The sequence below is a fragment of the Nyctibius grandis genome, chromosome Z (assembly GCF_013368605.1).
Source record: "Nyctibius grandis isolate bNycGra1 chromosome Z, bNycGra1.pri, whole genome shotgun sequence".
NCBI lineage: Eukaryota > Metazoa > Chordata > Aves > Nyctibiiformes > Nyctibiidae > Nyctibius > Nyctibius grandis.
In genome coordinates, this window is record NC_090695.1 from 93443837 (window position 1) to 93468317 (window position 24481).

The 24481-nt window shown below is 40.2% G+C and overlaps 1 protein-coding gene across 3 annotated transcripts in view; it reads right to left on the bottom strand.

The window, feature by feature from the left end:
• Positions 1-24481, bottom strand: part of PRKAR1B (protein kinase cAMP-dependent type I regulatory subunit beta) — a 98111-nt gene that overhangs the window by 18552 nt on the left and 55078 nt on the right. For all 3 annotated transcript variants that reach the window (XM_068422331.1, XM_068422332.1, XM_068422333.1), the window contains exons 5-9: positions 24390-24451; positions 23130-23176; positions 15083-15241; positions 6064-6124; positions 2384-2505 (exon numbers count right to left, since the gene is read on the bottom strand). In XM_068422331.1, coding sequence (XP_068278432.1) covers positions 2384-2505; positions 6064-6124; positions 15083-15241; positions 23130-23176; positions 24390-24451 — 451 coding nt within the window. The remainder of the gene's footprint in view (positions 1-2383; positions 2506-6063; positions 6125-15082; positions 15242-23129; positions 23177-24389; positions 24452-24481) is intronic.

The window sequence follows — 24481 nt, forward strand, 5'->3', positions numbered from 1 at the left end:
AATTTAAAATCCACGTGTGAGTCCTGGGTGTCGTAGAGAAGCTTTTATGATAGGAGTCACAAGATCCCGCTCAGAACCAGTATTTGTGACGCTGGTGCACATCAATCGTAAATTGGTAACTGATTTGTCTAAGGCATGCCATGAATGACCGTGGTTTATAATAAATGAGTATCTTGACCAAAAATGGTGTGGCAAAGCTTAGCATTGTACTACTGGACATACTGTGCTCCAAAGGAGACTGCATTCTGGTGATATATGAAATGGTATGAAATATATCTGCTGTATATGCATATATATTTCTGCATATACAGCAGCCAAACAAATTGGCTGCATTTCTAGTGTTTCGGATTATAAGACCACAAACATCAAAAAACATATGAAAGAACCTAATGACTTTTCAACATATTGTGACAACAAACCAGCCAAAACTACTTTCAACCAGTTTGGAGAATAATGTGTTCCTGGCGGTTCGCATCAGCTCTCCTGCAGAAAAGTTTAACATCAAAGACGTAAACTCTGTGAAATCAGGTTTAAAATACAAAGCTTAAACTATGTGTGAGCAGGCAGAAATAAGCACAGGAAATAGTTGATATGAGATGTTCATTCTTTAATGTAGAAAAATACAGGCAATTTCCAAAGTGAGAAACTGTGTTAGATTTATAGTGGAAGGGTGCGGTGAGCAGATACTTTATGATTATGCACTATGCAGTGTTAATACTTCTCTACCCATTCAAGTCTTAACAGCTGTTCCATCAAGAGAGGGAAAATAAAGGCCCTTGGTAATTCTTAAGCAAGCTGCCAATTTTCCACATGGGATTCGATGGCTAAAAAAATCAGGTTTTCCTAGTCTCGTGCTGCTGCAAGGAATAACAGCACACTTAGTAACACTAGTAGAAATAAAAATTCCGTATTTCTGAAAAAAAAGTTATATTTCATAACTAACTTGTTAACAAAAAAAAAATCCCTATCTAATATCTGGTCTTTTTTATTCTGACACTATTGTTTTGAAGGGGCACTGCTCATCGCATATTTAAAGTTCCTTAAGTGTCTAACTGTGTGATATACAGGTGCAGTTACTTGCACTGACAATTTTCTGAGTATCAGAAGAGAAATTATATTCATAAATCAAATACGTATTTCCAACACTCAAGAGGAAAGAAGGATGGAATTTTAAGTGTCAGATATTGATTATGAACCAAATTCTGGCTGCCTTGTATAGAGGCATCTGTCCAAAAATTCACAGATAAGGAGCAAGCAAAGAAAAACCTGTTGGCCTCTAAACCATCTGGAATGGGTGCTGTACAAGCTCCTTATCACTTGAGCGGGGCAGAGTCTCTTTCTTCCTAAATCACATCACAACACAGCAGCCTGATGGAGCCAGAGGTGTATTCTGTGTACATACAACTGGATCCCAAGGCAACACAATGACACCAGCTTCAATACATCCATCTCCCACAGTGAGAGATTCAGATTACCTCCTAGCTCCTATGTCACCTCTGTCTTGTTGCTGGTCATGTAACTTCTGGCCTGGGATTTGCACTTGGAACTGCCACCACACAGCCATATGTCAGTCATTCCCAGTCTATATATTTGCATATGAACACTCACAGCTGGTACTGAACAGCTCCCACTTCAATATATATACAATCATATGCCAATGCTGTCTTGTTATTCTTAGTCTGAGTCTCTCCAATACCTTTTTATAATTTTTTATATCACGGCACCTAGGTATCTGTACGAGATACCAAGGATCCAAATACTTATGTCAGAGAAGGAGGAAAAACCCCGTCAGCATCTGTTTGCAGAAGTGAGATGGTGGAACTGAAGTGTCAGACAATCTCCCAAAAAGATGTCAGCATTTTCAGCTGCCTGACAGATCTGTCTGCCCATGTGAGAGTAAACAGGAAAATGGCTCAGCCATTTGGACTGAGTTTAAGGCAAAACAAAGAACAAATTATCCATTTTCAGATCAGGTCTCCTGCTCCAGTTTACAGATGTTCACTTGTGATTTCCCCTGTAATTCCCTTTGGGTACAATGATCAATGCACTGTGTGGCTGGCCAGCCTGGCTGAAGTATTGGCAATTTGGAACAAGAAAAATCTCATGTAGAGAACAAACCTACAAACAGTAAAGACACGAGACACACCTCAAAATTCCTCTGCGTCTTCAATTTACTGGAAATTAGGGATTGTCCCACATAAGACATTTCCATGGAACTGGTGTCTGAATTCATTTGAATTTTAAGTAATTCTCCTGGTGGAATTAGTGGAATTAGTTCAGATTTATGCTGAAGCAAGATATTAAACTGAACCCAAATGTCTTTTAATACAAAGTCTTGATCTTTACCAGGAAACGACAGAGCTTATCACGATGCCAATCTTACCTCTGTAATAATGAAGAAGTCATCACCGGGCTCTCCCTGCACAACTATTTTTTCTCCATCTTCAAACTGGACAGGTTCCAGTGCATCAGCCACTGTCAGCCGCTCCCATTTGTCCAGGGACTCTAAAATATTGAAGATCATGAAGCTTTATTATAAAAAGACTCTAACTTTGGCTGAAGATTCATATTCAAAAATGACAGCTCTGCTATGCCTGATTCTGTTATAAAAGAAAGATTTCTTTCATCCAGGCACTTTGCACGAACCTCCAGTTGGGAAACATGAATGTATTTATTCATTGTGTCTTAGACTTTAGCACCCAGATAATAATCTTAAAAGTTGGACAGGAAAAGTTGGCTCCGGTTCCCTACACCCGCGATCTGATCTGCGCTGCCATGATGCTGCAGCGGGTTGGAGCAGCCCAGGAGCTGTTCGGAGATGCCAGCGATCCTCTTACCACGTCCCACACCAGATGTCAGAACAAGTCCTCCTGTCTTTTTGTCAGAGTTGCTCTCAGCCGGTTACCGACAGCCTGCTAGATAAGTGATGCAAAAGTGCTGATCCAAAAGATGACTCTTCCCCCTGGGTGAGACCATGCACCGCTAAAGCCAATGGCAAGACCCCAGCAGCACGAGTGGCAGCGGGACCAGAGGCTCAGTGCAACTGTTTGAAGTGGCACCTCTTTTAATTTGCCAGTGGGATAGCTTACAAAGTGGGTTTTTTTCATTCCCCCATTTAGGGAGAAAAGTTATAAAACTTCAAAGTAAACTTCAACAAGAAAAAGTTACCGGTCTGTTTTATGAGCAATGTGGCTAATACAGCCTCCTTCCTGCGGATTGGTGTCCTTAACACCCACCTGCAGCTTCCACAAACCCCCTGTGATACCTACACGGCAGAAGACAGCCTGCTCAGCGGCTGGTCCAGGGCTCCTCACTGTCCCGCTGCCTTCCTCCTCCTTTGCTAAGGGATGAATTTTACCTGGCCTGCCCTCAGGGAGAGGAGGAGTGCCAACCTGTGTCTCTCTCCTCTACCCATTTGCATGAGAATTCAAGACAATGAATTGTACTTGAACTTTTGTACTTTTATCAGTTTTGACTGAAAGAGGTGACAGGTATAAAAGTTATTAAAAGAAACAGATAATACAATGATATAACCTTCACTGCCTCAAAAAGCTGGGCTAAAATTCATGTACTCTGCTGATTCTTACTTATTATGAATTATTGAACTATTGTAAGTCAAGACATGGCTCCTGACACCAGGATTACATCTGGGCTGTTCTCTCAGGCTCTGGTTTTCCCATTCTGTTCAAAATATTGCTTAGAAGTATTGCATGAGGGTGAAAGAGTTGCTCTTTAGAAGTTAAAAGCCTTTTGGCTGAGCTCAGAAGTGCACACTGAGTTGGTAACAAAACCAGATCAAAGTGATCAATGCACCAAAGGGAAGTTTTGAGTTGCCTGACATACGCGCATCTTCAGGTTTTTATGCCACTTTCTGTTGCTGCTTGGGAAATTATTATTTCTATTATTTTTCCCACCTATAATCACTAATGTACTTTCCTGGTGTATTTGTGGCCTTTGCTGCAGAAGCATTAATATCAAAGACCAAGCCCATATTGTCAATGCAACATTGAAAAAGTGCTCTGTTTGACTAAAGAATATCATAAAACTCTTTCATACAGACTAGAGTAGGCTTTTTCATTTAAAAAAAAAAATGAACTCAGTAATTAACAATGAAAAGAAAGAGTCTCTTGAAATGTCTTCAGTTGGCTTTATGAAAAATTCAAAGCTAATTCTAGCTGTAGTCACGAAGTGTCTCTCTTTTGTCTAAGGGAATTGTACCACTACAAATACATCGGTTAACGGTTCTTGCAAACAGAGCATTATATAGAAGATTGTACATGATAAAAATCCTGAAGTTTTAGTTGCAGAGTTAAAGTCAAGCATCAAATAAAGTAGACCATATGCATTTTTTTCCAATTTCTAAATTGTACATATCAATTCATGGCTTTACATTTAATTAAACTCCAGAAGAAAGATATTAAACAATTAGTTTTCTCATATCTTGTTCAATATACTATAAGCAGCTACTGATAATCTAAAAAAGATTTTTTAAAAAATTGCTCTTACAGTTATATGGCTAGTTACAGACACTACACAAGCCTTGAAAAAATATATGTAAGAAGCAGGCAGAGGTTTTTCCACTACGAAATCAACAAGTTCTGACCACATGAAGGCATGGAGTGAAGCTGACTTCTCAGTGCTGTGTTGAGATTTCTAAAATACCTTTCTGTTTCCCAGCTGTCATCTATTTTTTAGACATGTGAAATAGATCCTTACACATTTCACCCAAATTCTCGATGCTCCTGAAATGATGCATTATTTTGTCTGGTGCTTTTCTGTACTTAAAAAAGGTTCAAATCTTGAAGTCCTTCCTCACTTTTTACTGAGATTGAAAAACTGCACTACAAACTAGGATATAATTACATTGCAAACCGCATGTTTAAGGAAGCGCATCTCTGAATAACCTTTCTACTCTGAAATTGTTTTGAGATGTCTCATTGTTGTAATTGCTCCTCATTAGTGCAGGTGCAGAGATCCTTTTTTCTTTATATACTCATTGTAATTTGGTGTAATTTGTGCTCTTAATTTAGGAAGATTTAAATTAAGCATAACAGAAGGCATTTAAATGATGAAAACTTCATTAATAAGCGAGCAACATACTTGGCCTTACTTTAAGCATACAAATGTAATTGAAAATTTCATGCGTAGCACCTCTCAGAAGTTCAAGTATATTTTTACTAAGACACACTCATATTTCAGGTACCTAAGCTCAAATGGTAGATTAATACCATAAACAAGAAAAGGAAATTGTTTAATTAGAAATATAAATACTTTAATTATGTAACAAATTAACCCTGAACTTTTTTTTTTTTCAAAATAGCCCCAGCAGAAACACAATGTTTCTCCTACAGCATCAACATTTCATTGTACTGTCTAACACTGTCCTCCTTATTAGGAGCTTTTGTTCTCCTAATGGTGATTGATTGGTCAGGCATTATGGGTTTGTTGTTTTTCCTACTGAAGGCCATCAAGAACATGTCCAAATTTTGTGGCTATCACATTAATCAAAGGGAAACAAAATCCAAGGACAAGAAGCTAAACAGATGTTTTAAGAATGTGAGACAGGGGCTGTAAAATACACAGAAGAAAAAAAAAATCAGTCCGTTTTGATTTGTGAGGTTAGTTTGTTCAGTGCACATAAATACAGTATTCTCCCAGGAAAAAGCGTGCACATAAATACAGTATTCTTACAGGAAAAAGCTTCTCACCTGTCACCTGGAAGGTTGTAACTAGACTTTATGACAAATTCGTATCTCTGCACTGCTTCCTCCTCTATCCATATGATCTCTACTGCAACAGCAGCCACCAAAAGGTTACCAGTGCATGCCTGCTCCGATATTTAAGGAAAGATTTGCCCTTCAAACATATGTTCAGTGCACATTAAGGAATGAGAAAAACAAATCCTAAAAAAGGCCCTTTACACTTTCATTCCTTCCGAAACGACGCAACCATGAGACCTTCTGTTTGACCACCATTGCTTTCATCATGCCATCAAAGACCAAAATTCATTCCGCCAACATGTATAACAGAGGAACTAGCAGGCAAGTCCAAAGGGCAACTGACCTAAAATGGAGACCTTGCTCAGGAACTCTTCATACATCTTCCGCTTTCTCAGTGTGCTGCCCTGTTATTAAAGGAGAAAGAAAAAGGAGGTAGAACATTACACAAAGTATTTTTGTGATTTCTTCCTACAGCTGCTCTTTTTTTTCCCCTGCCCTTACAAATCTTAAGCACAGCCAGTATAAACAGCCTAAGGCAAATGTTTCCCCATAAAATGTCTGGGCAAGTTGTATTACTGATAAGCAAAGACACAAGGAATCAAATTCAATCCTGGTGTAATTTCACTGACTTCACTGGTGTTACTGGACACCGCAGATGAATTGTATCCATTATTTACAGGCACTCATTTTAAAGCCAGAGCTTCATCAATTAACTGTTTAGCTAATTCAATATATATCTTGTTACCAATGAGGCCCTGCTAGAAGAGAATTTACAATTACAAAGTAGGATAAAACTTAAAATGTCCCCCTCATGGGTCCCATCCTTTTAGGTTAAAACCTGTTTAATGTCAAGGGCATTTATCTGTAAGGCTGATTTATATTCTGTATAGTGTTGTATGTATTGTTACTGCTGAGCAACCTATTCACATTATTATTTTAACAAGATTTAAGCATTTTGGAGCAGACAATCGATCAATGTATGGGCAGCCACCAGCACAGTTATTCCCACTCCAGTAAGATTTTATTGTGTGATAAATTACTGAGAAAACTTCTGCTTACACAATATTTGATCACCATAGACAGAAATGGTTAAGCAGCCATTCTAGCACGCATTACTGAAGGCGATTCAGGTATGAAAAAATACGGAGCAGTTTTACCAATACAAAAATAATTAATTAATCCTTAACTCCTCCAACAGTGACACAAACAACTTGAAAAGAAAACCTTCCCATGAACCAAAGAGGAACTCCAGGGTCTTCCTTGGCACTGTGCAGTTTATTCCACACTGTTATATGACAGCCCGCAACGTTTCTGCCTGAGTAGATTCCTGGTGGACGTTGAAGGCTGCCTGATGCCTGCTAGTCAAATCTACAAGGCAGGAGTACAGCATAAAGATGATACACTCATCTTCTGAAGAAAGGGGAATTAAAGATGGCATTTACTTATAGGCTGGGCAGGAAAGACGGAAGCAGATGTCATGTCTGCCATAGAAAAAGCCACTTCTCTATTCCTCTTTCTCCAAGTGAGCACTGGTAAATGCTGGAAGCAGAGGCAGAAAGTGGGGATAGACAAAGGAAAAGGAGAAGAAACATTTTACTCTCCACTGTGAAAGCATTCACAAGTGCTTTAAGTATGAAAATGGGAAAGGCTGGTGTACTCAAGTGCAATGACACAACTAAGAATTAAACATCGTCCCTCTTCCTACAAACATTGTGCAGGTGGGGCTGGATCCCACGACCACCAAAGCAACATGAATCCTTCCACCAACATCAACAGGGTTTGGCGTCAGCAGAAGCTGCCGGGTGCTCTCCTCTGGGGACAGCTCCCACTTGCGCCCCTCTCCCGGGGCCACCCCTGCTCTGAAACAGCCACCGCACCGCAGGAGCTGCCACTCTTCCCAGATATCTCTGGATCAGCAGCAGCATCAGCTACCGAGGTCTCCCCCTCCACACTCCGTTCATAATTTCCGAGTGTGGTGATGACAGTTCGCCTCTCAGCGATAGCATCGGTAACCCTTGTCTGACCTCTCTGTCTGACAAACCTGGTTCTCAACCTCGGGGGCCTCCGAGAGCATTTGAAGTGCCAGAAAGAAAAAAAAAAACGAACTTCAAACGGAGGAGGCTCTGCAACCCACGCCAGATCCTGACAGCTCACTGTGAGACAAAGAATGGAAAACTGGACACTGCGCAGTTGTTGCTTTCCTCCCTGCAATCGAGTGGAAACGAGACCAGCAAAATTGACAGCTGTGGAAAACCAGATTGGTGTTTTAGTTTGATGGGCTGGGGCACCCACGGACAGATGTGGAAAATGCTTTTTAAATGACTTGCGGACACAGATGAATTTTAAGAAGCAGTAATCAGTAGCCATAAGTGACGCCTGACCACAGCTTTGAGTATTTAGAGATGCAGACAAGACCCAGGAAGGTAAGAATTCCAGGCATCCCACCTGGCCTGGAGAGCAAGAGCCCATCACTTCCTACAGGAAAATGGGTGTGTTGGTTCTTGGCTAAACTAAGCCAGGGCAGCGGTACAGAAATCACCCTGAAGACAAGTTCAAAAGGAAAACTGAAGTGGAAGGAATTAATTAAATGTGCTATTATCATTTTTTGTATTGTGATAGTATCTAGAACCTCAGGGGGACTCCACTGAGTGCATAGCTTCACTGTCTTAACTATCCCATGTCTCAGAACAATACCACAAAGGTAAGGGAGAACAAGAGCCTATGGAAGAACTAGTGGTTGAGGCTTAGGAGTCCTATTTCCCAGCACATGCACTGAAACCCAAGGTGAATCAGTCGATGGCTCACAACTCAACCTGCAGGACAGCTCCATCTGACCTTCCCTCTCTCTTGGAGAAGACAAACAACAGCCTCCAGGGTAGCATGAGCCACCCGACAGCAGAGCTTCACCTAAGGGTGCCCAGGCAGGCACAGAAGCTGTCTCTGCATTTTCAGAGCACATGACGCTGGATCCCAATCAGCACAACGGGACCTCAGTTTCTCTTCCAGAAAGGAGAAGCTTGGCTCACCCTTAAGCACATTGTTTTCACTTGAGTGTGTTTTCCTGCGCAAGCTTTCACAAGCAGAGCGAGGCGAAGAGATTTGGAGAGAACACTACTCTAATATAAGCTAAAAACAACCCAGCAGTGGAAATCTAACAACCAACCAAAGCATGTGCTTATTTCCATGGGTATTAATCATCTTTCCTCCCCATGAAACAGAGAGAGAACATGCCTACTTCCCACCATCCTTGATCAGAGTAACATTCCCCTCTCAGCCCCTCCCATACGCATAATGTCACCTCTGTCTCCTGATGTCCTTTTTATACTTATTTTATTTGATCTAGTCACTTTATCCAAATTGTTGAGGCCACGGGTATGAACACCATCATAACCTTCTCATACCCTTGAAGTCATTCCTGCAGAAGTGTCAAGTGGCACACTCCCTGGGACACGGGCTAAGTCTGTTCTTATGTAATATTTTCATGTATCTTCTAGAAGCAGCAACAAATCAGACAGTAACGATATCTGCAGACTAGGAGATACTATGAAAGCTTGCCAGGACAGGAAAAGAACAAGAAAGGACCTAGAGACATTATAAATGGGAGTAGAAAATAACAGAATGAGCTTCTGTTTGGAAAATACAGCTAAGAAATGCAAAGAAAAAAAATCCAAAGCACAGATGTTTGACAAACAGAAGAAGACTGGAAAGCTGGAAAGCTGAAAGAGATTTACAGACAGTAGGTGAGACCCAGTTTGCAACATCAGACTGCAGCAAGAACACTGCCGAGGCTATTTTGGTCTGTATACTCAAAGACATCATCCAGGAATGAAGTTTAGAGGCTCCATCTCCATGGCTCAGATGAGATGGCGCCTGGCGTGCTACACTCTGCATCTTCTCCAGAAAACTGCTCCCAAACCAGAGCCTGAAGAACTGCTAAAACACTTGGGGAAAGCCGGTATGGAAGGAGCAAAACAAATTCAGCCTGTGTGGGTTAGTTCAACACTGGGATCATAGGTATGTCATGCTCATAGCTAGCATGCATTGTTGCAAGGGTTTTAAGTAGACAGTGATAACCATCTACAGATATATGACAGAAAGAGAGGGCAATTTAGTACAGCATAACTTGACATAAGTCAAAGTAACAGGAGAAAATTAAGAAAATCTAATTTAAGATGAATATCAAAAAAGTTTTCCCAACTTAGGAATTATTCTCCTGCAGGAAAGTTTCCCAAGGGAAGCAGTAGAAATCTTACTGCTTGAGCCAGATAAAAACAATAGTAAATCTACATGAATAATTCTGCACTGGCAGGGTTCTTGATGGCATGTTTTAAAAAGTCTTTACTAATTCTGCTTTTTCTAACCTATTAATATCTTATTTCAATAGTCGCTGCTTCTCCCTCTCCCTCCTTTGTTCACTTTCTCCCCAATTCTGAGCTGTCATGCACAAGCTCATCTTCTAAAAGACAGTGGTTCCCACTAACTATGAAGACTCGTTAATATTTTAAGCTGTAGTGCTCCTCCCTGAAACAGTCCAAGGAGAAACAAGACCACTTGCATTTGCTAAATCCACCCAGGAAAGAGCTTAAAGCCAGTTTTAGGACCACTTAAAAAATGTAGCAAGCCCTAGGCTTAGCTTAAGCAATGCACAGGCTAGGAAAAATGAATACCCCAGAGATCATAACAGGTCTTGTTGAATAGGACTGTTCCATCTCTTTTCCAACTGCCCCTTTCACTGTCTTCTTCCATTTCTTCTTCCCACTCCTCCAGTCCAGTCTCTGTCTGTCTTCCCCTCTGCTCACCGCTTTGCTTTGTCCCTCCAGCACTCTTCACGCCTTCTTTCTTGCTCTATTTTTTCGGGTGCACAGATGGGCTGGCTGGAGTTGATCGAGTCCTTCCTAGAAATCCCCACCTTCAGTAAGAAGCCAAGCAAACGGCTACCGAAAGGCAAAGCATGGCTCAAGTTTCAAATAAAAGAGTTATGCTGGCAGGAGGTGCCAGAATGGCCTTCTGGACTGCTCCAGCCCTGTTTAATCCCTGCATAAACCTGATACTGAATGATGCTTTGGGTGTACATTCTTAGAGGAACAGGAAAGAAAGAGTCTCCGTGCATACTGGCCATGAAAACAAAATAGCCTGCAAGATCCCGGTGCACAGATGTTGGATGGATTGCAGGCTTCGGATTCACTTTATGTTTTGGCCACCGTGCAACTTAGATTTTACAGAAACACAAAGTCCTGCTGACTTATTTTGTCTGACTGGGAAAAGGCACTTGTTAAAGAACTTGTTCTCAGGTTCAAAGCTGTGAAAAGATGGTAAAACAAAGCCAAAACAGCATAAATAAAATGAGGCATAACTGGCTAACTGACTAACCTTGATTTGTCATGACTTATATCCCAATATTACAACTCACTTTCTGCGAGCAAAGTTTGCCAAATAGGCAAAAAGTATTATATCCCATGGAACTCTGCTCTCAGAGCCAGGTATCTTGGACCATGGGAACTAGACGATAGCTAAATTATCCTGAATCAAGCCTTCTTAAAGAAGAAATTACAAGAAATTAATACTTCAAATTTCCTCAGTCTGGGAACTGAATTGTCTGGGGGATCAATCTGATGTTGGGATACAGACATTTGCTTCTCTGGTATTTGTGGTATTTGCTATATTTAGAATGCAAATATTGTACTACCCTGGGATGTTCCCCACTCTGTGATGCTCTTGAATCCCAATTGCAAAGAAGAAAGCAGCAACATTTCAGCAACTGAATTACATGAGAATCCTATGACAAAAAATTCCTTCGCAACTCTCCCAGAAGAATGTAAGTAAATAAATATAGAATATATACATAAATGTGTGTGTGTGCTTGTGCGTGCGCACAAAGAACATATACATAAAAAAATTTGCAACAGAGTGAGAAGTATGCAACTCAGCACAGATAATTTTATGAAATAAATGGAACACACAGATGGAGAGATAATTTGCGAGTGTACTGAGGGGGGAATACGTTGAAGTCATTTTTTGTAATCCATCTAGTACCATGAATTTCATGTTATAATACTTTGTCAATGACTGCAGCGAAAGACAACCAATTTCACTGCAAATCCTAACAAAAAGAACTATCCCAACATTTACAACCATCACAGCTGCTAAAAGAGACTTGAATGTGACCTTCAAGCCATCACCTAAGCTGAGACAATGAAATATAAAGAAATGTATCTGTTTTAACAAACTTCTTTTGGAACAGGCTAAATAATAAATGTATGACAAGTGTAACTAAAAGCCAGCAGGAACTTTTTACATCAGGCCTTGTCCATCCGATAAAAGGAAAATCCAAATACCCAAACCTCCCGAGATGCGTTGTATTCATGCCATAAACCAGTCAGGATCAATGAGACATGTAAGTGGGGAAAATGGCACTAAGCAGAAATAAAAACTAGAAATTACTAAATGTAAAGCAAAAAAACAAAAGAGAGCCTGCAAGGAGAAATGAGGTAGAGAGTCAAGTGTCTCATGACAGGATAAAATCTTTTTGGCAAGTGTGGATCTGCAGGCATGATTTGCAAATAAATATTTACAACTTGAATAAAATTTCAACACTAGACTGAGAAAACATGGGGCTGGTCATGGCCGGGAAGGAATGCGGACAAAAGGAAAAACTTTCTTCTCGGGTTATGGAGGGGCTTTATCCGACTACAAAAAAAACTATCTTTGGGAGAAAAAGGTCATTGATCCCTTGGAAAAAAACATTTGCAAACAGAAAATTAAAAAGAAAAACCTGCTCACTCTCAAGTTTTAAAACCATCTTAAATGACATATTTCAAAAGATATCCTAAACGTTACTACATCGTATTTAAAGGAAGAAGCATTTCTACATCGAAAATATCCAGCAACTTTCTAGAAACATAAGGTTAGAGGCTAAATGGCAGGAAACCACGTTTCTGGGACTTGAAAGGCAGCTACTACTACATCTTGAAACTGAGCACAGCAAAACCAGCCACGTAATGGTGGAGTTAGCTTCAAGTATGAAATGCAGCCACTGAAACATGATGTAATTAATTCTTAGGCTTGAGGAAATGTGCAGAGAGCCACTGTAACCTGCCCTCACACGAATGCACACAGACAGGTGTCTTATTTCACCTACAGCACAGAAATTATCCACACTGCACCTATAAATAAATGAAAAGATGACAGAATTAATGTAGTCTGGATGGGTGAATTGCATTCACCGTGGACAGCACTTAAAATTGGACATTTTCTATACCTGCAGCTATCAATTCACCATGCTAACTGAAATACTTCCTATCTCAGTATTGGGAATACTACAATTACACTGTCTGGGTATCTAATATATTGCAATAGACCACCAATTTTTAATGGCCCCAACTATAAAAAAACATACAAGGAGAGAGGGGGAGAAAACACCTCCATGTTAAGTTAAAGGCCTCATCAACTGCAGAAACTGAGCTTGCTAGGGAAGGCACAGCAGTCACTGGTTCAGAGAATATGTAAATTAATTTGAAAAGCACTTAGCACTACACTAGAATCAAACAGAAGTATACCCGTAATATTCAAGCTGTATGTATGGCTAAAGCTAGCATTAAAGACACAGCCTTTTCCACTTGAAACTTTAAACCCTTTTAGTAAAATCTTGTCTCTGCATCTTCATCTTCTGAAGGCTGCTATCAGATGGTAATGGACACATGACCAAACCTGAAAGCTCTCAGGGTTGGATCATGTTAGGTACCACTATTTTCATCAGTGCTAAAACTGAAATTACCTCTAGGCTACGAGGCCTGTGAATCTGTCTCTTCAATTCTTTAGTAGCACGGTTACAGGCAGCTGTAAAAAGCTATGCTTAAAAAGCCAAGGAATACGTGGCTTGTCCTGACATTTATCTCCCTCCTACATTCCTTCTCTTTTCTACCTTGGATTCTTCCTTGCAGCATGCAGGTTCATCGCACCAGTTATCCCAGACACCCCTCCATTGCATTCATGTAGGACATAGGACAAATAAGTTCAGCATGCCTCTTAAAACTGCTAGGAAAATCTCCTGCTCTATGTTTTAGAAATACCTCGCAGAAAGGTCTCAATTACTACTGCCTGCTTCCCTGCACTGGGAAGCATTCAAAAACTATTCATCCTGCTTATCCACAAAAGAGAAGACAGTACGCTTCTCATCATTATTCCTCTATTTTGTCTTGGAGCGATCAGGCTGAATATTTTGGGATAGAGTAAATTTCCATCAGATGTACTCTCCTAGATGTCAGTGTGATGTTTGTTTATGTGATACAGAACTCAGCCCTTGAAATAGAGAGTGAAAAACAGCAATGCTTCATACAGACATCCAACAGTCATCACACAGTATAAATAAAGATCACTCTTACACTCTGTTGCTTAAGAACTAATCATTTAAGTGTAAAATCTACTCAATTCTTTTGCTAATTTTTCTGTTATCCATGACATTCACTGGAAATATAGTTGATCTCAAAATGCACACTCCTTTACTATTCTGAGAACATAGTGTAATTTCCTTCAGATCAGAATGAAACAATGCAGCTTTTAGAGACAAGTCCTATTGAGAAAGAAGCTTTACATAGAGTTATGTCTGTTAATTATCAAAAAGAAAGGAATATTTTATGGAGACAGAAGATATGCACATGGACATCGGAAACAAACTCATAAAAAAAAGTTATGACATTGCTAAGGTTAATTATCTGCCAAAGTTTCCATTATAAACTCACCACTCAAGAACCAACAGCAAATCCATAAGCTAGCACACATCCCAAGTGCCCAGAAGGTCTGTTGAGCTTTGTGGCAGCGATGAGGGAGTTTGAAAGGAGCAGAGCAATGAATCATTAGCAGGCACTCTGCAGCTACCATCCTGTGATACGTGTGGCTGTGTGCTGGCTAACCAAGATGGAGGGCACAATCCAACCGAGACTTTTTCAGCGGAGCTGGATTTACCTTGTATTGCCTGCCTTGAAGAGTATAATACAAGTTCAAAGATTTCATGGGCAAGGGGTAGTGCTGAAAGACTTTTGAGGTTCATGATAAGAGAGGATTTGCATAGCTTTGGTGGGTAACGGAGGCCTCGAGGTTTTCATTCATGTATAACAGTTACACATAATGTTATTCAATTGCATTTCTGACTCAGTGTCTTTCTGCTGAATCTTGTCCCCTTTTCCTTCAGTTCACTTAATTTAGTTACTCAATGTTATTGTCATGTCTTCTGTCTTTTATGTAGAAACACAGACTGCGCAGCCTCCTATCATCAGTATACTCTGAACACAGAATAGAAGTGCTGGCGCTACAAAAGAAAGTAAAAAACATCAACTCCATAAACAAGCCCTTCTCCATAAACTTACCATTAAAATGCGTCTGTAGCTGTCTCTGTCGATGCCCCAGAGCTTGAGATCTGTCTTGGCCTTGACGGTGGCGGCCCGGGGTGTTCCATAGATCAATGCCAGCTCCCCGAAGCTGCCTCCTTCTCCAATGCTGGTGACCCACTCCCCGTTGACATAAACCTACCACAGTACAAGGCAAAACAAGAAGCAAAACCAGTTTGGGGACTTAGTTGCAGTTTTCCTCCTACTGCCAGCTACCTAAAAAGCTATTAGTAATTTCCTTTCTAATTGTCAATACTGGGGACACAGAAGGAAAACAAAAGCGTAACAGTTTCCGCAGTTGGTCTCCAGGGAGGGCAACAACCAGCTTTGTGGACAGAATTTCAAGTTGTCTTGCTTCAGTACAATGACTGTATTTACTCTATGAGTTTTCAGCTCCTGTGGTTAACTGGCATCATGTTTTCCCTCTTGTGTTCAAGGCTCAGACAGTCAACAAGCAGAACTGTCACAACTTTGGCTTTTTATTAACACTGTCAAGCTTGAAGGGAAGGAGATTTGTTGATATGTGTAATGAGGTTTGCTGAAAAGCACCATGGCCATGAAATGACAAACAGTCAAAATAGGGAAATGTCTTTTGAAAAGGAACAGTTTTTTCTTCCCTAAGCCTAGTGCCTCCAACAACCGTTTAAATATACCTATTGAGATCTCTTTCTCCCTTAGTGAAGACTATTAAGTGCTTTGGACTTGAGAAGCAGAATTATCCTTCATCTTTAACATCAGCTCTACATAACTTCTGAAGCAGTATCTGACCCACAGCCTATTTAGATAACATCCTCTTGAAACACAGTATGGATCAATACCACTACCACAGTATTTTTCCTGTATGACATCTAATTTGAAAAGAATTCCTACACTTGAGTGTTATGTAAAACCTTCACTGGAGAAAGGGGGACTCGTGCAGGTGCTTTCCACTGGGCTGCATTTTCCATGCTATTCATGGACAATACAGCTCATGAGACATAACAGTGTATTAAAAGACTGGTATGGATTGGGTATTCTGCAGCTTGCTTGTAGGCTTGCTGCTATAAACCTCCACAATAAACGCTTTTCATTCTGTTAATGTGTCTGTGGGTTCAGAGGGTAGGAAAGGCTGTGTGCATTTACCCAGTGCAGAATATATCCCAATCTATTACAGACCGATAACAGCAGAATTCAACCAGAACTGATTTCATTTGTTTGGAAGCTCTGTGAAGAAAAATAATATGAAGAAAATACGCAGGTATTCTCAACTTAAGCAGAAAACTATGGCAAAGACCATAACCCATTTCCAATTACTCAGTAACAGACTAACAGTTTTTTAAAAATATATGAATTAGAGCTGTGTTCAAGCTGGGCATGAGAAAAGATGGTGACCAAAATAAATGAACTGGGGTCAAAATTCAACAAACTGTCAGTATTAATTTTACTTCTGTCTTCAGTTTATGATGAAAAGGTGTATTACAAACTGCAGTGGGAATCAATCCCAATTTATCTTCCCAATATTCAATTAAGATCTGATCCAGCTCCTACTGAGGTCATTGAAACGCTGGTTCAGTAGGAGGTGGATGAGGCCACGGAGCAGTTCAGCTATCAAGAGACCTCCTGGGTATCAGCTCAAACTGCTGAACTCCAGGCAATGTTGTGGCTCTTGGTGTTCCTGGAGCATCTGAAGACCAAGGGGCTGAAATAAAGGGTAAAAATAATCCCAAGCAGGCAGATGGTAGCAGACTGCCAAGAAAGAGCTCAAGCTGCAAAATCTTCATTTATAAAGAGAGGCTACTACTAAACTGCTCTAAAACTTCTTTAATTTTGCTGTCTTACTTGACAAGACTCACAAAAACATGTTTGACATCTTGCCTGTAAACAGTTCATACAAATAGCCATTCCTCCACCCTAAGGGTGTCAGGTTTAAAGTACTCCGAAGTGAAACTAAATCACTGATCTGACAGTCTTTGGGCCCAGCATTCACTCCCCCAGTGACATTTCCAATATCAATCTCCAAAAGAGAAAACAGCTTGAGAATAACTGTTGTTCTCTAGGAGAAAAACCATTGCACTTCATTACCCACAAAGGCCTAAGTCAACAATCAACTTTTGTCTTCATGAAGAAGTTAAAGTGCCTTGATGGCACATTACAAAGCCATTCTGCCCTTCAACAGAGAGTTCAGCTCCGCTATGAAACCCTTTAAAATAGATTTTTAAAAAAGAAGTAGAAAGGAAAGTAGCTCTGTTTGTGAGGTGTGGGAAGGAAAGCTATTTTAGGCCCAGAACAGCTTATGAAAGCCAATGTTATATGGCAGCACCTCAGATGATTTCCTCCTTTATCCTAAAAAATGCTGGGCTGAGGTTTTGGCTCAGGCAGTTTTAGGCATTTGTGAACTCTCACCAAAGTGGCAAGTACATAAGTGAGTTATTCCTAATTGTTACTTGACCTGCTGATCACAGCTCCGTAATAGCTGGAATCTTCTTCTTTCATGCAGCTGAAGAGGAATGTAGAACTGCAGATGCCCATATATGACCAAGATATCAGGACTACCTACTTTCCACAGATCAAAAGTACTTTAGATTTATATTATTTTCCATCATGTAGTATGAGCACTGCAACTTTTGCTGGCTTGAAAATCATACAACTTTGTTCATTTCATTAGGAGGCAAATGGGAAAAATCTCCTGTGAACATCAGCAGTTTCTTCCTTCGTAGGTTGCGATACACAGAGGCACTAATTGCGAGAGAAAATGCAATGAGTCACACAATGCTCAGTGCAACAGGAATGCATCTTGGCCTCACTCATCTTCATGGTGTCTAGAGAAGCAGAGAGTAACCTTACCACGAGCAGTAATACAGCCATTTTACTTTGAAGGCAGGATATGAATATCTACCTCTGAGCTCCACTGGAGTGAATTTACCTTTAATTTTGTATTGCTGATTTCAAGTTAACTTTTAGCTTTTTTTTTTTTTGCTGCCACTTTGTGATCGATGTGGACAATCTAATTTGTTCCAGGCATCACAACTTTTAGATCTCAAATCCCCTCCCTCGGATCTGTTTGTAATAATTTGTGCTTTGTGTCGTGTCAAGCCTTAATATTTGTTATCCAAAAATGAAGATGAGGTTTATTTATTCTTGGAAAAATAAGCAAGTCTTAAACATAAAGGGTATTTATATGTGGGTAGTTTTCTCAAATAAAGCCAGTGCTCTATTTGTAGTATGAATGTGCTTTTCTTAAATATAAATATATTAACGGAGTCTGCCTTGAGAATCCTTAAAAATCCAAGCTCAAAAACTCCAAACTTTAAAATGTTCTGTTTCAAATTTCAAAAAGCATCCTTCTGAAATTAGAAAGAACATTAATGATGGAAGAATTCCATAAAGCAACAACAAAAAGCAATCTACGGAATCTAACCATAAAATATCACTGGTTTTAAAATCCAACAGTATTCTCACAAAAAAACACCATGTAATTTTCATCTTTGTATGTACGAATCAGACAATTCGTATATACAAATAAGGGCTTCAAGAAGATTTCACCTACAATCAAAAAATAATCTTATCTGTTGTCCACAATATTAATCTATTGCTCCAAATATAACTTGTTACAGTACATACAGAAGCTATTTAAGAAAAAATACTGAAAAGTTTTCATTTCAATTTTCACCATACTACAGTTTGGCTGCTGTTGTTCTACAAGAGGAAAATCTGAGAATGACTGTAGAGAAAGTTGCTGCGACATTAAATATAATAGGAAGTTGTTGAGTCTAAAAAAAATACATCTGTTTTAAAAGAGTAGTTGGAGGTGCTTTTTAAAGCAAAAAATTGTGAGGTTGTAAGATTAAAATAATAAACAGGAAGTCATTTTTATATTTAGAAATATGGATTAGAGATTTTTGCAAGACACATACTTTAGCAGGTACTTTCAACATCTTTACTGGAAACTATAATTTAAGCTTTTCCAGCTACTTTTTGGCATACGTTCGCATTTCTCTGAGCAGAGAAGATTCCGGTAGACAATTGACCTCTAAGACTTCAAACCTCATGCCATCATCTACCTAGTATAAACTTTATCCATCTTCAGGGCTGGGTCATGAGTTAACAATTCTCCTCAACCCTGAAGTGCTAAGGAGGAAGACTGCGACTGACAACGCTATAATGTCCTTTCCCATCCAATGCCAGCTTTGGTCCAAGTATACCTGGGTTGTAGTATTCAGTGTATGAGACGAAAACCCCAGGTTCTCCGAGACCTACCTCTTCCTGATTTCTAAAAACCTTTCTTTTACATATGAAAATTTGTGCCCTTCTCCCTTGGCTCACAGTCCATGTTGAGTGTGCTTGCCAATGGAAGGGTATTGACTCTTCTTTGGCTGTCCATAGTAATACCAAGAAGGAAATGTACAGATACTTTATTCTATGCTAACAAGGCTTGTTTATACCCTAAGACAGTGTAAGAGTTGAGGATAAAGTGTTATTATATTTAAAAATATTTTATTGTACTTCTAATTTGACTCAGATTATCTTTAAGGGAAAATATTAGAACGTTCTTTCTTACTCTTTGGGGTGCCTATGCCAAAACTCTAACAGTAAATTACTTTTAAATTTGGAGGTTTTTTAAACTCAAAACATCACACACTGCTTTTGTTATTTTGGCTTTGTTAGTTGGTTCTGTTTGGTTTTGGTTGCATGGTTGCTAGATTATTTTTTTTTTTAGTTTTACCCTGACTTTCTTCCAGGGAATGGCAATTTTATGATGGCAACTGTGACCTCCATTATGTGTATCTTTGTATGTGTATGGAAAACCTGGGTGCTTACCAGTCATGATGTTCTCAGAGTAAACTGCTCCTTGAATCCACTAGTCCTGGTATACCTGCCACTTCCGTGCACATCAGGGAAATGATGAAGGCAGATTGCCTGGCCAAGGGTTAAAAACCTCCATGCATATGCCAACACCAGCTGAACTAGGCAGAAAATGGCTTGAGGCTTTAAGTCTCGGGGTCAATTGTCTACTCTCCAAGTCGCTTTTTTTCTTGGAGAAGGGTGGAAGCATGCCAAAAAAGTATCTGGCAAGGCTTAAATGAACTGCAACTCACTTACTAGCGGTCTGGATTTTCTTCAGACAATAAGGATTTAAGCACTGCTGCCCAGAAAGTGGAAGAACTCTTTTCTGGGGAGCACTATATACACCCATGGGGTCTGGGAACTGCTGCCTTATACAGGAGCAAGTAGTTACTCTGCACTAACTGCCCTGGTACAGACATACTCTGGGGGGAATATGGGCTCGCCTCCCTGCAGGTTCCCGGCAAAGGCAGCTAATGTATGTAATTTCTGTAGCTACCACGGTGTAGTTGCAACTTGCTCCTGATCGAGCGGATGTTTCTTGTGCCTTCCACAGTATCTTGCAAAGGAACTCAGTGTGTGTTTTGGCTGAAGATATAGGAAGAGCTCAGGAAGGAGAGAGCATCTAGCTGAGGAGATGGGGTAAGCAGTGGTAACCTGCAGCAGGATGAAGGAAGGAGGATGCTGAAGGGGGACAGCGTGAGAGCAGGTCACAGAAGAGTTCTGCAAGACTCAGAAGGTCAGGAACTCTGGCTGTCCCTGGAATAAGCTCAGTCCAAATGACAACTCTTAAGTCTTGTTAGGATGTATTTGTCCCACAGGTCACGTCAGAAAACTGTCCATACGTGTGCCTGAGAAGTGTCAGGATGGCATTATTGTGGGTCTGTCCATTTTGATCTGTCCTAGAAACTATAGGCTACTTTGGGCAATTAGGGGAGTAGGGATTGAGAATGCTTGTGAAAGTGAAGTTGCAATCTACCCAAGGAAACCCAGTTATTTCATTCATTCCTTAGAAAATCTGCCTTTGCAAGTCTCACAGGCAAGGCAGGAAAAAATTATATCCTATATCATACCTAAGTGACTGAAGGACTTCAAACTACTTGGAATACAATAAAAACTTCTGCCTTCAACTCTAACAGTGTAAAATAAAGCTGTGCACTATGCTCTTTGTTTAGCAAAACGGTGAGTCCTGCTGAAGTCAACAGAACTGCTCATGTGCTTAAAGGAGGACCGGTCTTCGCTTGTCAAATCAGGGGTCTGGGATAAAATTTTCAAAAATATCTATCCAGCTTAAGAGCTTACATGTAACTCCATTGCAGTGGCACTGAGGCCATTTAGCCACTGTGGTATCTTTTCAAATTTTACCCCAAATCCTACCTCAAAAGCCTCACAGGTCCCTGAATTGTTCTGGGAAACATAAGATTATTCTGCAAAAGACCTTAATGAACTCAAAAAACAATCAATTAAAAATTATCTGGACACATGTCTCTTCTTGGACCATTTGTGGTTAAGATTATTTATGAATTTCAACCTGCCATACAAACAAGGAGAATTCCTGATATACAAGTAACATGATGCAGTAAAGGTGTTTCTGAGTAGATGTCAGGATATACCTGAAAAGGAAACTAAGATGCCATCTTACCTGACAGAGAATACAGCAACCAGTGCTCTGAACAAGTCCTTCTCAACGTCTGCAGAGCCATGGCCACCTTGGCCATTAGTGGCAACCACCAGCTACAGAAAATCCATAAACCACCCCATGCAATGGTTTTACAAGCAGACACAAAGCTGGCTAGGCCCTGGCCATTTATTTTCCCAATTTTGTCACTGTTTTGTAAGAGTGATATGTGCATATGGAAGATTATCTTTTTTGCAATTCATTTCAAGGGTTTTGCAGACTGTTTTCTAGTGTTACTTGATCCCCCACTATCCCTGAGCCAGACGCTGAAGAAAAGTTTCCTAAAGGTTTTGAGCAAGGACAAATTATTTTTAAAGAGGATTAATCTATAACTTCAATGTGTGCATTTGCGTATGTTTGTGGCTCTGATTCAAAGCTAGTGAACTCATTAAGCTTGGTATCGGGCCCTAACCAATTATTTTAAAACTAAATCTTAGCGCTGTTCTATAAATATTGCACTTTTATTTTCTGGTCCTGTGGATGTGGCAATGTTTGCTACTGAGAGGTATGCCTGATAGGAACAGTGAGTCAGACGGATTTCCTGAGGAGCAACTTCCAGAGGCAGAGGCAGCATGTGAGGTTTCTCAATTCCCAACAATACCAATTAGATGGTCTCCTGACACAGACAGACTGCTAAAAAAAAAAACTTTCACTAAAATAACTGTATGCCTCCTGCCCAGATTTAAAATAAATCACTTTCTTCTTTAAATATGCCAAACAAAACTCATCTGGGCATCCGAAGAGCAATGCTGCTAATGAGCAAGCCTGTCCCATCCGACAACTGTGGATACATAAGGTGTGTGTAGGAAATTCAGTCAAATGAGGAACTTATAGCAAAACTGCAAAAGGGTGAGTTTCATATGGGATAAAAATGATAAGAGGTGAATAGATTACAATTTCAAAGGTGGGTTCAGAAAGAAGCTTCTTTTCAAAGACTTGCTGGTTAAACCACTGCACACTCCTGTAAACATTTTGTGGTCTAACAGATCACTTTACACTTATAATAATCCTTGCTTTATTAATATGTTGCATTGTTCGTATATTTGGACCTAATTTTAAAAGCAAATTAAGATTTCTAAGATGAAACTCGCTGCCTCAGGCTGTATCTCAATTTGGGGGGAAAAAAAACCAACACATGAGCTAAGCTAACTGATTAAAGAAAATATTTTCGTTATGGTTGATCTGAACCCTCGGGTGCATTCCAGCATGGTGGCCTGCTCTGCCAAAGACTGCACACCTCCAGGTGTGGTTAGGGCTCTGAAGAGAATGTCATTTCCTTGGTTTTGATACTATATTTTCCTGCTTGGAATGGACAAATAAGCTAGGATGTAAAACATGCCAATTATAAAATCATGCACAAATGACTTAACACAACAAAAGCAACGGAATGAGACCGATCCTGCACAATCTATTTCAAGAAGAAAGGAGACAGAACCACAGCACATGGCTGGATCAAGCTGTGTGCCAGAGCATACGATTTTATTATGTAGCTTCAAAATAAATATTACACTGCAACAGTGTACTTACGTCCACCTCGCCTTGGTCAATCACATAGAAGTTGTCTCCTTCATCACCTGGAAGCAAAACACAAAAGGTGATTGTTTCCTGAAGGTCTGCTAAGCTATTCAATAGTTTCCTATCTCCAGATTTAATCCTGTACATATTTGCACAGGTTTGTACACCAGATTACTTACAGAGAGATTAATTTTCAGAAACATCCTTGCCTATTTGCTTTCATAAATCAAAATATCACTATGATTTCTTCCTATTAATATCTTTCAGTTGCATTAATTTATCTTTTTTGATTGATTCAACACTTCATTCAGCGTAAACACACAAGAGAGGCTTTAATATAGCCTAAGGGTAATGAAGTCCTCCACAACATGCTGCAGGCACGCAGGTAAATTGCCAAGTGCGATAACTATGATACAGCACAATGAGGTGTTGAATATTCCCAACAACCATAAAAATATTTTCCATCTCTAATTACTCTCAGCTAGCTTGTGCCACCCTTATGCATTCTGGGCTGTGCTTTACTTCCTGACTATCTTCAGTTACGGAATGAACATTTTAATTTGAAGTGCTATTTATCTGCATTAAACTGTAGCACTTTGAAACCGTGGAGACCTACCAGCGTGGTTTTGTAGGAGACCTCTGCACATGTAGCAAAAGATCTGCATCCATGAACTTATAGAATCATAGAATCGCAGAATGGCTTGGGTTGGAAGGGACCTTAAAGACCATCTAGTTCCAACCCCCCTGCCACAGGCAGGGACACCTTCCACTAGACCAGGTTGCTCAAAGCCCCATCCAACCTGACCTTGAACACTGCCAGGGAGGGGGCAGCCACAGCTTCTCTGCGCAACCTGCGCCAGTGTCTCACCACTCTCACAGTAAAGAATTTCTTCCTAATATCTAATCTAAATCTCCCCTCTTTCAGTTTAAAACCGTTCCCCCTCATCCTATCACTACATGCCCTTGTAAAAAGTCCCTCTCCCACTTTCCCGTAGGCCCCTTCAGTTACTGGAAGGTGCTAGAAGGTCTCCCGAGAGCCTTCTCTTCTCCAGGCTGAAGAGCCCCCAACCCTTTCAGCCTGTCTTCAGAGGAGAGGTGCTACAGCCCTCTGATCATCTTTGTGTCCCTCCTCCGGACTCGCTCTGCACACAGATGCTTTCAGAATATGGTTATTCTTCCCGTTAAGCAAAGAGGGTAAAATCCCAAACGGAGAGATGTGAATCGTACAATGTTAGCAAACATACAAGGGAAAAAAATGAGGGGAAGAATTACCCTGTTGTATGACTGTTTCTCCTGCAATGTGTGTGACAGGGAACATGGCATCGAATATGTCACTGGAAAAGAACAGAAACATTTATTAATGA